General features: G+C 37.6%; 1 protein-coding gene across 1 annotated transcript in view; it reads left to right on the forward strand.

Annotated features, from left to right (window-relative positions):
* The window catches only part of UNC13C (unc-13 homolog C), a 591,739-nt gene that overhangs the window by 478,578 nt on the left and 100,387 nt on the right, over positions 1-12,774 (forward strand). Inside the window, exons 20-22 of the mRNA XM_057488818.1 lie at positions 883-979; positions 1,669-1,812; positions 9,011-9,088. Of these exons, the coding sequence (XP_057344801.1) occupies positions 883-979; positions 1,669-1,812; positions 9,011-9,088 (319 nt within the window). The remainder of the gene's footprint in view (positions 1-882; positions 980-1,668; positions 1,813-9,010; positions 9,089-12,774) is intronic.

Below are 12,774 nucleotides of genomic sequence, written 5' to 3' on the forward strand. Positions count from 1 at the left end.
GATGAGCTAAATAAAACACACAAAGTTCCTGAAAAGGATGCATTATTGTAAAGATAGTGGTTCTCTCCCTACATTACTTTCAGGTTCAATGCAATCCCATAAAAATTCTAGCAGGTATTTCTGTGCAAATTGACAAGTTCATTTTAAAAAGGTATGTAGACATGCATGGGGCTAAGAACAGCTGAGGCAACTTGAAGAGAACTGTACTATCAGTTATCAAGACTTATTCAAAAGATGCAGTTATTAAGAGTGTGGCATTAGTGCATGACAAATAGACTGATGGAGCAAAATAGTCCAGAGGCAAACCCACACATAGGCTGTCACCACATTTGTATCAATGATGCCAGTTCAAGGCAGTGGGGGAAAGGATGATCTTCTAAATTAAATGGTGTCAGACAATTGCACATCATTGGAAAAAAGAACTTTGATATTTAGAGCATTCACACCAAACTGGAGATGGATTGTAGATCGTAAACAGTCAAAGGCGAGCACCCAGGACCAGTTGCAGGAGACTAGTTGGTATGGAGGGAAGCCTGGTGGTAAAGCGCTAAGAAGAAGAATATGGCATGATGGGGCATACAGCATGCAAGGTCTACACTGTACAGGATGGTAAACTGTAAAAGGAATTACAAAGTGGGAACTGGGAACTAAGCTTATTTGAGGCAGCTTGGGAAGAGGCAGCAAAAAGAGAGATTAAAGGTAAAAAAGAGGGGTATGTATTAATGAAGTAAAACTAACGGTCTCTGAGAAAGCTGAACTGGGAAAAGAGAGTGAAAAGAGATGTGGGTTCTGAATGACTCTCATCTAAGAAAAGAGCAGTGTTCCGTGTTGATTATGTGCAAATGATACCTTTTGTAGTATGTAACATTACTATCTTTTTAGGTGGTTCGAGCCTTTTGTCATGCAGTGGCTAGATGAAAATGAAGACGTGTCAATGGAGTTCCTCTATGGAGCACTGGGAAGGGACAAAAAAGACGGAGTGAGCTTAAATCACTTTAGATTGCTAATGTCAGGATTCATTCGCACTGTCCGCTTTCAAACTAATGGGAATTGTTAGGCTTATGGTTATTAATTAAGGTTTATTTAAATCTTCTAATGATCAAAATAAATTTAAAACACAACTTTAAAGGGCTGGTAGTAACCCTAGGCTTAAGTTGCTTAAATTTAAAAAAAAAAATTTTTTTTGCCCCCCAATAGTCTTTTACTTCTTTTTTTTTTTTTTTATAGTCTTTACTTCTTGAATTGGTCTGAATCTACAAATTCAGTAAACTTGTGCAAAACTTGTCCTGGCCCCTTTCCAGGGCTCCAAGATTAGGAGCAGTCACCCTCCCAATCCCATAGGAGTGATTAAAAAGTCTTGAGCTACAACTTTCTAAACCATCCTAACACCTATGGGGAATGAGAAATAAAAAGAACCAGTCCCTCAATTTAGCAATGGAGAAACCAATTAAGAGTGGCCTGATCCACAATACTAGTTCCACTACATTTTCCAGAAAAGTAGATGAATGAATTTTTAAATGGGTAAGCATTTTATTAGCAGGAAATAAGGGTATATGATATGAAGGTGCATGAAATAGGAGATTCAATTGTTTGTATGAAATAATGAAGATTCTCTCCACAGTCCCTCTAACGTGCTTATTGGGATGGTTTCACCCTCTCCCCTGACAGTTCCAGCAGACATCTGATCACGCCCTCTTCTCTTGTTCTGTGGTTGATGTCTTTGCTCAGCTTAATCAGAGTTTTGAGATTATTAAGAAACTGGAGTGCCCTAATCCTGAAGCATTATCTCACTTAATGAGAAGATTTGCAAAGGTAAGTTAAATGGAACGAATCCTTTATGTTCTGGGACTGTGGCATATTATTTTTCTGCACAGAACCTGAAATATGCCATTGTTCATAGTATTAGTCTTCTCTGATATGACTACCCCAATTCAATTTCTAATTCTCATACTAATAGGTTCAGTTCTTTCCAAGTTTGTCATCTACTTTCTGCATTTCTTGTTTCTTAAATGTGGCTTTATCATCTTTAAAAATTCATTTTTTATTCATATTGATGACTCAGTCACTTGTAATTGAAGAGAATGCCATGGTGGCCAAATTATTTCTGTTTCAAATGTGGTGCTTTGTGGCTGAAAATAAGCCTTGGCATTTCCTATTCAAAGTGTAAATACTTTTTTAGCAGGCACTGTAGTACACTGAAAGGTATGTTGGACTTGGAATCATGATGACTGAGTTCTGATTTCTAATCAGCCGATACCTATAGTGTGAGTCTCAGCAGTTTCCTTGATTTTGGGGAATTTAGCTTCATTAATTGACAGATTGATCTCAATCAACCAGATTTTTCTTAAGAGCTCTTCCTCCTCATAGAGTCTAAAAGGGCTTGCAAAGCACCTACTACTTTACCAATTGTGTCAAAGGAACTATAAGGAATTTAAAAATGCAGTCTTTGCCCTTCAGATTTTAAACAAAAAAAAAATCCATACAATAATCAAGACCATATGACGTGGACTAATTCGACAATGGCAAGGAGAGGGACATAATCTGGTTTTGAGCATAGCAGGATCTACAGTACGTTGAACAGAAGAACTGGTGAGAGATGAAATACACAAAGGTTTCATGGGAAAAGCAGGGCTCACTCAGCCTTAGATGAAGTTAGAAAAGTATGCTAAGCCAGGGAATAGCAGGAAGAAAGGACGAGGAAAGCTGAGCACAACAGGTGATGAGCAGGAGGAACCCTGGTAGAGCAGACCTGGGCAGGAGGAAGCAGTGGGCAAAGCTGGGAAAGTAAGGGTGGGTCCAGACCTTGAAGAACTCGGCTCTCCAGGGTTAGCACTTTAGAGCTAATCTTTTGAGCAATCTAAGAACCACTGAACATTTGGAGCAGGGTGGTGACATGGCAGCATGGAGCCGGGGGATGAGCTGCACAGTCCTGTGTCCCACTGCCCTGGGGTACGTCTGCTCTGTGGGTCAGGTGATGGCGGAGGGCTCAGCCTATTGGCCAGCAGTGCCTACTTAGTTCCTCACTAGCATGTGTTACTAACTAGTTTAAGAGATGCAATCATGAATAAGCATAATTTCTGACTTCAAGAAACTTATAATAGGAGGGCCAAATCTGTAAACTGACAAAGTCAAATGCTACAATATAATGCTATGTAGATATATATCTTACATGTTAAAATAAGGCAATGCCAAAACTCAGTTAAATCGTATAATATTTAAGATGTTGTGTTCATTTAATAGGGCTGCCATAATAAAATGGCACAGAATGATGGCTTAAACAGCAAACATTTGTTGTCTCACAGTTCCCAGAGGCTGGATGTCTGAGATCAAAGTGTTGGCAGGTTTGGATTCTTTCGCAGCCTCTCTGCTTGGCTTGCAGATGGCCGGCCGCTCAGTGTCTCACACAGCCCCTTCTCTGTGCACACGCACCCCTGGTGTTCCAGTGTGCATCTGAATTTCTCTTCTTACAAGGACACTAGTCAGATTGGATTAAGGCCCACCCTAATGTTCTTATTTTAACTAAATTTTCTCTTTGAAGGTGCTATCTCCAAAGATAGTCACATTCAGAAATACTGGGGGCTAGTGTTTCAACAGATGAATTTTGAGGGGTCACAATTCAGCCCATAACAGATGTACACATTTAACATACTACTGCTTTTTAACAACATATACAAACACAGGAGTACATAATTTCATTTGCATTATCACAAAAAGTCTAAATTTCAGGTACTTTATGAATGGGAGGCTTGACACTGACCCTGTCTTCGGCTCTGACCCTTAGGGAGTTTAACCTTGGTTGACTGACAGGTAGACCAGGAAAGGCTTCTTGTGGGAGACAGCATCTTTATGAACTGTGGTAGGATAGTTCACACTGGGGTTACCAAGTAAACCGAGGAAGTCTATGATTTAACACCCCAAAGATTTCCTTCCTGCTCACACAACATCAGATATGGGATGGGTGACCCTGTAGGAGAGCCTTTGCCAAAGATAAACAAAGACAGATACTACTCAACATGGTAAGGAGAGATTTTGATCAGAAATATACTATTGTAGTCTGCAGAAATCCAGAGTGAACTGGACTCAATTTTGGTTTGTACAGAGGTGATGAGGCATTTTAAAGAGAATGAGGGGTAGGGAGGGGGAAGGTCGGGGCTCAGTAGAGTCAGGAAGTTAAAAATTACAAAAAGTGGGAAGGGGGAGTTAGTCGATGTAAAACCCATCTGGGTTTGCATGTGGTGCTTATGGAAGTCAGGCCCCCACCCTCCCACAGGGGCTGGGAGATGGGGGCCCGCCTCAGGGGTTGGCTGGAGCCAACAGTAAAACCCTTTGGGAGCCTGAGTCTTTCAGGCAGGCACTTTAAGGGGATCTAGGATCCTCCCAGGGATGTGGCCTTGAGCTGTGAGAAACTATGTTGACTGTTTTGTTGAAGACTCGGCCTCTCTGAGAAGAGTGCTCAGAGAGGTTCCTGGCTGGAGTTCAGTCAAGGAGAGAATCTTGGTCGCCCTCCACCATCCTGTGACTCGGTGGTTCTAGCTTGGGAGGTCCCAACGAAGAGAAAGCACAGGATTCTCAAAGACTGGTGAACTATAGTTGGATAGTTTGGCCCACACTGTTAAGAATCTTGAGTAGGCAAAGTAGTTGAACTTAGTAGAAAATGAGGAGCCAATGAAGACTTTCAGGCAGACAAGCTATCAACCTAAACAGCATGGCATTATTATCTGCCATAAGTAGTTTGAACTACAGTCTATATCTGTTAATAGGAGGACTAAAGTAACATATTACTTTTAAAGGTAATAGCTAAGAATCATCTATTGGGATCATTTCTAGATAGGATTTCTTGATAATGACTGATTTTAATTTCCCAAAATGCTGAAATCTGCAGGAAATGCTGCTGCAGGAGAATTAGCCTTTAAAAATTCTCTAGGTGAGTCTTACTTTAACTCACAGCTACATTTTGGGTAACTGCCAGGAAAAGAATGAAATGGGGTCATTAGGGATAGTCTTTTTAAAAGTGTGTCACATGCTATTCTTGGAATTCTGTAGGACTTGTAGTGAAAGCAGGATCATATAAGAATTTAATCTCAGAGTTAATATATTTAGAAACATGCTGGTATAATTGCACATGATATTAGAAAAGTAACTAGAATTCACCCTCAGAGTAGTCAGGTAGCAGGTTATGTAAAGTGGAGGGAGACATGGAGGCCCTCAGGGAAAGTAACAGGAAAGATGAACTTGGACTCCTAGGCCCTCTGTCCCTTAGCAGTTCTGACCTTTCTGCAGCTGTAAAGCTGAGCCCAGCCAGGATGAGCCTGCTAGGGTAACTATCAAATGGACTGGAGGGAAATTTAAAGGGGTGGGAGGTCACAAAGAGGGTCATATTAGAACCACACAAAGGAAAACACATGCTCTGAAGCAAAAAGAAAAGGATTAGCCTCCATGTGTCACTGAAGAAATGTGAGCTTATATTGGAACAACAAAAACCATTTTCAATTAAGTAGAATGTTTTTAATCCATGAAAATTCAATACTACCCAATTATTATCACAAGAAAAATGGGAAACATTTTCTCGGAAAGAAGAAATCGGTAATTTTCATTGAGAAATAAATTACTTTGTTGGAATGATTTTAAAGATCATAAAAATAACAGGAGCACTGTGGTTAATATAAGTAGCTATTTCACAGTAACTTCAGACTATTAGAGTTTGTTTTGTTTTATCAGATGTGACCATCATTCTTGAAAACCCTATCCTTCTTAGGATTGCGATCCTTGTATCAGAATATATTGAAATCATATTCTCTTCCTGGGATTTACATGACTTAAACTATCTCCCAGCAAGAAGACATATTAATGATATCTGCTGATATTTTAGAAGATTAAGCATTCTTAAGTGGGACTTAAAGGGATGATTTGTTCTTACTAAAGCATGTACACTATAAGACTGAATAAGGAAACAAATTTTTTAAATTTCAAGCAGGAACATTCAGGAGCTGTGATGAGTAGTAAAGTGGGCACATCCTATGGCTTTACTGTTGCCCTTGAAAAGCATGGGTAATTTAATTTAAAGAGAGATTTAAAATAATGATGTCTTTAGTATTACTTATAAACAAACCAACAAATATTGAGTTCTGACTCTGAATCTAGTTGTTTGCCAGGAGCTTGGAGATACTATGGTGAATGAAGCACAGATATTCTTTGTTCTGTGGAACTTAATCCTAATTTTAAAAAACAATAATGATAATTCATTGAATATCTGTGTGCTAATCACTTTACATATATTGGCCTGCTTACTCTTTGCAAAAATTCATGAGATGGCAGGTACCGTTATTGTCCTGGATCTTTCAAATGACAAAACAAACTCAGATATTTCAAGTAACTCAAAACAAGTCACCCAACTAGAACTGGTATGGCTAGAATGCTTTCAGCTACTCAGCTATACTACTTTTGCATTCTGGTGTCAATCAGAAATCAATTGTAAGTTGAAGAGCAGAATCTCACCATTTATTTTTCCCCTTTGGGCCAAACCTAGACTTCTGCTGGGGATTCTATGTTATGTTGGATGCATTAAAATACAGTGCTATAAAGCACTGAAGTGACATTTCATATATCACTTAACAGATGCTATTGTTTTCTTGTCCTCTGTGCTTGGGCCTAATACTGCTATGTTTCATGCATAAAATGTGACTGAAAAGATGGATTTTGAGCCAGGGTTCTTATCTTACTGATTGCAAGAGTAGTACCCTAGATGGACTTACTGGTAGTGTTTACAGGATATTTAGCCCACTTCTACTAGCATAGCATTAACATGGGAGACCATAATGACTTTGAGTAATTGTCTGGCTATCCCACTCGATAACACTAGTAGCTCCATATCAAATCAGAGCAGATTGTGGGAGGGAGATATTTTAGTGATCCCGTCTGATCCTTTAAATGCAGCAGAATCCCTCGCTTCACTGCCACAATCCCATTAGAACCTCATTTTATTTAATTTAATCTGGAGCTCTTTGCATAGCATTTCCTTTGCAGCACCCATAAAATTGTCTGCACCTCACGATTACCTCTTCTTATGTATTGTGTTTTCTGTTACAGAACATGATGCAAATAGCCCCTGTTAGGCTATCGATTCGCTCTTTCACTGTGCCTTCTCCATTTCTGAAGCCCACTATAGTCCAACAAAGATAAAATCATGACCTAAAGTCACATACTCAGAAGTCCTTTCTTCCAGGCCCTGGTTAGGTACTCCTTCCATCAACAGCTTCTCTCTAAAGAATTACCTCCATTCGGCTATGCATTAGTTAAGGACTGTGGTTCTCAAACTCCACTTGCATCAATATCACCTAGAAACTTTTTACATTGCTGGGGCTCAACCCCAGAACTGCTAACTTCAGTAGACCTCTGGGGTAGGAGCAAAGAATTTGCATTTGTAGTAAGTTCCCAGATGGTGTTTATGATGCAGCTGGAGACCAGTCTTAGGTAGATATGTTGTAAGGAACTGCTTACTAGTATTAAAGAACCAGTGCCTGATAGCAATTTCATTTGTTGAATAAATTAGGAAGAAATCAAGGTACATATACATTTTCATTCAGGTATACCTGTACATTAGCCCATTAGTAAAGAAATGGATGTTATTGCAGTCAGTGTATCCACAACTCTTATGGACACTAGACCTTAAACCATATCCTACATGGCTGAGCCACTTACCTTACCTGAAGTGCATCCTGACTTGCTAACCACTGGCATGTGTAGGCTAGTGGATGTGAACTCCTAGGATCAGCTGTCTCCAAGCAAGAATTCAAGACACTAGGGTTTTCCTACAAAGTAATGTCAAGTGTTAGGCTGTGAGGGACACCGTGAAAATATTCAGAAATGGATGACTGGGTTCCCCTTCCCAACCCTTATCTAGTGTAAAGTATAATCTTTGAGTTGCAACAGCCTCCTAAAGTCAGGCTTTGTTTGGTTTTGTAATACAGTGAAATTATTCCTACAGTTTACACTGTCATTAGAACCTGTAAATTGAGAGTATTGTTCATATGTACAAGTGAATTAGTACTCCTTAGGTAAGTCCCAACTTTTCAGCATTATGTCTAAAGTAAGGTTTGAACAGCTGCATTTGGAAGATACTTCAGTCTGATCTGCCATCTGTTGTCCTAGATTTATTGGTCTGCTGCTTGATAAGATTTTTTTTTCTAACACTGGCTTTCTATTTAAATTGGCACATATTATTGCCTTACTTTGTACTTCCACAAAATATCAATTCTCTTTTTGCAAGTTATCCCTAATTTCAGGTTTTCATTGTGATTTTCAAAGTCTATAAAACAAGTTTACAGTAACATTAGGTGAATTCGGGCTTGCAGATTAAACATCTCTCCTTCAGGTTCACTCTTTAGCATGTCTCCACAAGTTGATTTTGAGCCACAAAGAAAATTCAGATGAATATGATATACAAAAGAAGAAAATAAAAGCTTTTTCTTCCTTGCTTTTCCATGAAAAGAGATGGCATATGTCTCTTGTTATTGTTGCTTTCTCTTTTTCAAGAAAATCACGACCACATTTGGTTGATAATTAAAGCTATGTAAGTAAAAACAGTAGGATGCAAACTCATCAATACATCTTTAAGTAATTAAAATAAAATGTAACTAACAAATTTGTTCATTTCTCCTTGTTTTACATAATTAATGGAAATAAGGGTGCATCCTTGGGCTCAGAAAAAATTATTAGGTAGAGAAGGAAAACACGGAATTAGGATAAAAAGGACATAAAAAGGGAACTAATGATTAGTTGATATTTTTAGCAACTAATGAATCGGTAACTTAGTACATTCAGGGCAAATGTTTTGGCAAGGGTGTAGATTTAATCACTGTTATGACCCCTTTTCAGGTAAAAAAGACATGGAAAGTTTGCCTGACTCACATAAACCTGGATTTTGTGTGTGTGTGTGTGTGTGTGTGCATGTGTGTGTGCATGTATGTATATTTTTTAACCTGAATACACTTCACAATGTTTTTTTTCCTAGACTATCAATAAAGTACTGCTTCAGTATGCTGCAATTGTATCAAATGACTTCAGTTCATATTGTGATAAAGAAAGTGTGGTAAGTAAAAAAATAAGTAAAATGTCTCTACTTTCCAGTACTCCTTAGCTGAGCTCCACTTCTTCAAACTAATAAATAGGCAAGAGAAACTGTTTTCTTTTTCATACACTAAGATAGGAAATAGGGATCTTGAGATTGTTTGAAAACTCCAGTAGTCCTGAACTGGTTACAATACAGAGTTCAGAGAATGCCAGCCAGCTGGTGGTTGCCGGTGATGATAAGGAACAAGACTCATACAAACAACTGAAACCCCACATAACCAGAAAACACTGGAGCTAAGAACCAGGAATTCAAAAGTTGTTTCTTGTTGATGCCAGCTAGTGTAGTTTGGGTACAGTACCAAAATGAGTATGACTTAGTCTTTCCGTTCTCAAATCAATTGAGAAGGATGGCAGGAATGTTACTGATTTCCATCCTGAATTATTAACTTAGGCTTTTGTTTTTTTGAATGACTGAGAAAATACTTATGGAATCCAAACCAGTATTGCAACTTAATAAAAGGCATAAAGAGAAGCAAGATAAAATAAACTAAGCAAGATGTGGAATGTCATTTTTATAAAAGTATTATTTTATGGTAGAAGATGAAATCTTCCTTACCATATTTAATATTTAGAAATATGTTGGTGACATTACAGGAATAAAAAAAACTGAAAAAAAAAGGTATTTAAAAAGTCATAACTAGAATTTTTTAAAAAGAAACCAGTTTTTTTTTTCCTCCCCTCAAAAATATCAGTTCCCACTGTCAGGCAAGTCCAAAGGAGATTTCTTGCTGAAACCTCATTGACCTCATGCTGACAACTCATTAAGATAAGGCAGTTCTAATAGTTCTTGACGATCCCAGAAGATGCTTCTTTCCCTTAAATTAATATGCTGTCCAGAAACTTTATTCAAACTCCAGATATCTCAGCAGTGATTTCTAATTGCTATCAATTAAAAATACTATTAATAGGCAAGATAAAGTATTTACTTATTAAAAGCATAAATTTACATTTAAATTTATATAACTTTAGAAAAATATTAAAAACCAAAACAGTGATAATTTCAGAAGAGGTTCTGATTTTGTTAGGGTAGCTAAATTGAAGATTTTGAAAGGTGCCTATGAATTACCAAGGCAATTCCTGCCATTCAGAAAGGAAAATTAGATTCAAAAGTCCCCAACACACTTCCACTTTATGTGCTAACATTCTATAGCATATTTTATTTTTAAAAAGTTTTAAAAATCATAAACCAGTGTTTGTTAATCTCTGTATTTTTCTGTATATTTCAAACTTTACAGAATAAAATTTTTATAAAGAAAAACTATACTCTTGCAAATATTACAGCACAGGAACTTACTTTTCCTTTTCTCATTGCTTTTCTTTCCTAATCACTGATATCTTGCCCAGTTTTAGATTTTCATTAAAATGCCAAGTATTCTAGCTTTTCTATGAAAGAATATGTTAATTTCTTAGTTTATGCTGAGACAATGAAGTTCTTTTGTACATTTGTGTGTATACATGTAACTATTGTTGCAGATTTCTTTCAATATCAAGAACACTGAAACTTTTTTTGTTGTTTTCTCAGTATATACATGGCAATATACCTCTGTCATCTACAAATTGAACTAGAAACTTAAAACAAGTAAACCATGATATTTTTCTCAGGAGGCAGAATTAAAGACAGTTCAACAAAATGTCTGTTACAGAATAATATTTTTTCTAACTATGACGTTTCAAATTGGAAATGGGTCTCAAGTTTCTTAATCCATTTTTACCATACTCCAAAATAGAGCAAAGCAACATTATCCAAATAAGAATTACTTGATTTTGAATATTTTTAAGAATCTGTTTAAACTCCGAAACATACTTTGGACATGTAGAAATGCCTATAGTCTGAACAGAACTTTCATATTCATTGTATTTTAAGTTCGTAACTTTGTTCCAGATTTAGATCAAATGAAATGCATTATGCTTTTTTAGGGGTGTAGCTCCAAGGCAAAAGATGTTTCTGGCGTTGGGCAAGTCCCCCCAAGAAACCGGTGAAACTGAAATAAGTCAAGGTAAACAGTAGGTTGGGAGAAACCATTTTTCTCACAGCTTGCTCAAATTCCCTAGCTAGGCTAGGCATTGTCCGTCTCCTGGCCACGGTTCATGCCCTGCAGCCTCAGTGAGCTCTCTAGCTCCTGCCCACCCCTTCCAGAAGGAGCTCTATTGGTGAGTCTTGGTGACTGGCAGATGCCAGACCAATTATGCACCAGGATTGGAGGGGAGCAGATATGGCTATCCTCTCTCCACCCCTCGCCCCAGAGGCTGTGGGAAGCTGCCCCAGTAAACAGCTATTGGTATGTAAATGAACTGAGCCAGGCAGGAGATTCTGGAAATTCTGTCATTTACCCCACAGGGGAAAAGCTTGAATATACAAATAAAAACATTACAACTTGACTTCAAACATAGTTTATTTTATCTAGCAAAACTCTTCAACAAATAATACTTCTGAATAAGGTTCATGTTCCTTTTACTGTTGGTGGTGGTGTTTATTTTTCATGTTTTTCATTTACTACAGAAGTGTTTAAAGTAAAAGCTGTTTCCTGATTAGGTTTAAGGTAGATGTGCGTAGTTCAGTTCTCAGTAGTGATTTCATAAACTGATTCCATACAATTGAAATTCAAACAGTTCACAGTTGGGGAAGGCTTAATAAAAGAGCAAAGTCTAATATTTATTTTCCTTCTCAATAACTGAATCTCTTTTTTATGTGTAGCCTTACTTGGGATCCATAGCAGTCCATGCCAAGTGAGCCCAAGAGTCTATGTTCCTTTTGTGTCTTCGTAGCTCTTTTCCATTGGAAATAATTATATTAAGAAGGCTTAGGGGTTGGATTCCATTTATAAAGCTGGTACCAAAGTACTATTATGTGTGCCAAAAAATATAAGTTTTAATGTTAGTATCAAATAATCTACCCACCTACCTTAGACCCACAGGGAGCAGGGTGATAAAGCCTTTTACTGATATGGTCTTCTGCTTTTCATTTAGAGTCATGGTCTTCCATAGACTTTAGTATTCTTCCTGGTGAGATATCCAAATTCAAGCCAAATATTCCCCCTCTGTTAGGGGATAAAAAATTCCAATGACCGTATGTGTAACCCAGTGGAAAAAAGTCTCTTAGTTCAGTTTGTTGATTTTGGATCAAGATGCTGAATAGTCTGAAAGTTTGACCATACCTGCTATAGAAATGATTAACCATAGGTCAAGTGGCTCTCTGTCATCACAATCATTTGTGGAACATTGTGATTCAGCTTACTGAACAGAAGCTATGGCAAAAAAAAGCTCATATATCTGTGCTAAAAAAAAATAAAATCTTCATGTGACCGGAATCAAGGGAACAGAATAAAAGTTTAAAACTGTTTTCATAAATTGAAGTTAGGATGTGGTCAACTTTTGAGCCAAGTAAAAAGTTTTTCAAAGGTCAGTAATGTGGTCAAAGCAATAATAAAATCTTTCCACTGAGGAGCACTAACACCTCTTTGATGTCCTGTAAGTCCTTGGCATGCTTCTCTCTGATTCATTATTGGCTCATTTCCCAGCAACTTGGAAGATATATCTATTTTTCTTTCTTTCACTGTTTTCCTCCTCTAATCACCTGGCTTTTTGGAATCAGTATGCAACAAATATTAAATTATTCTATAACCACTTTGAATTCCATTTTCCAAT

The sequence above is a fragment of the Manis pentadactyla genome, chromosome 11, assembly GCF_030020395.1.
Source record: "Manis pentadactyla isolate mManPen7 chromosome 11, mManPen7.hap1, whole genome shotgun sequence".
Classification (NCBI taxonomy): domain Eukaryota; kingdom Metazoa; phylum Chordata; class Mammalia; order Pholidota; family Manidae; genus Manis; species Manis pentadactyla.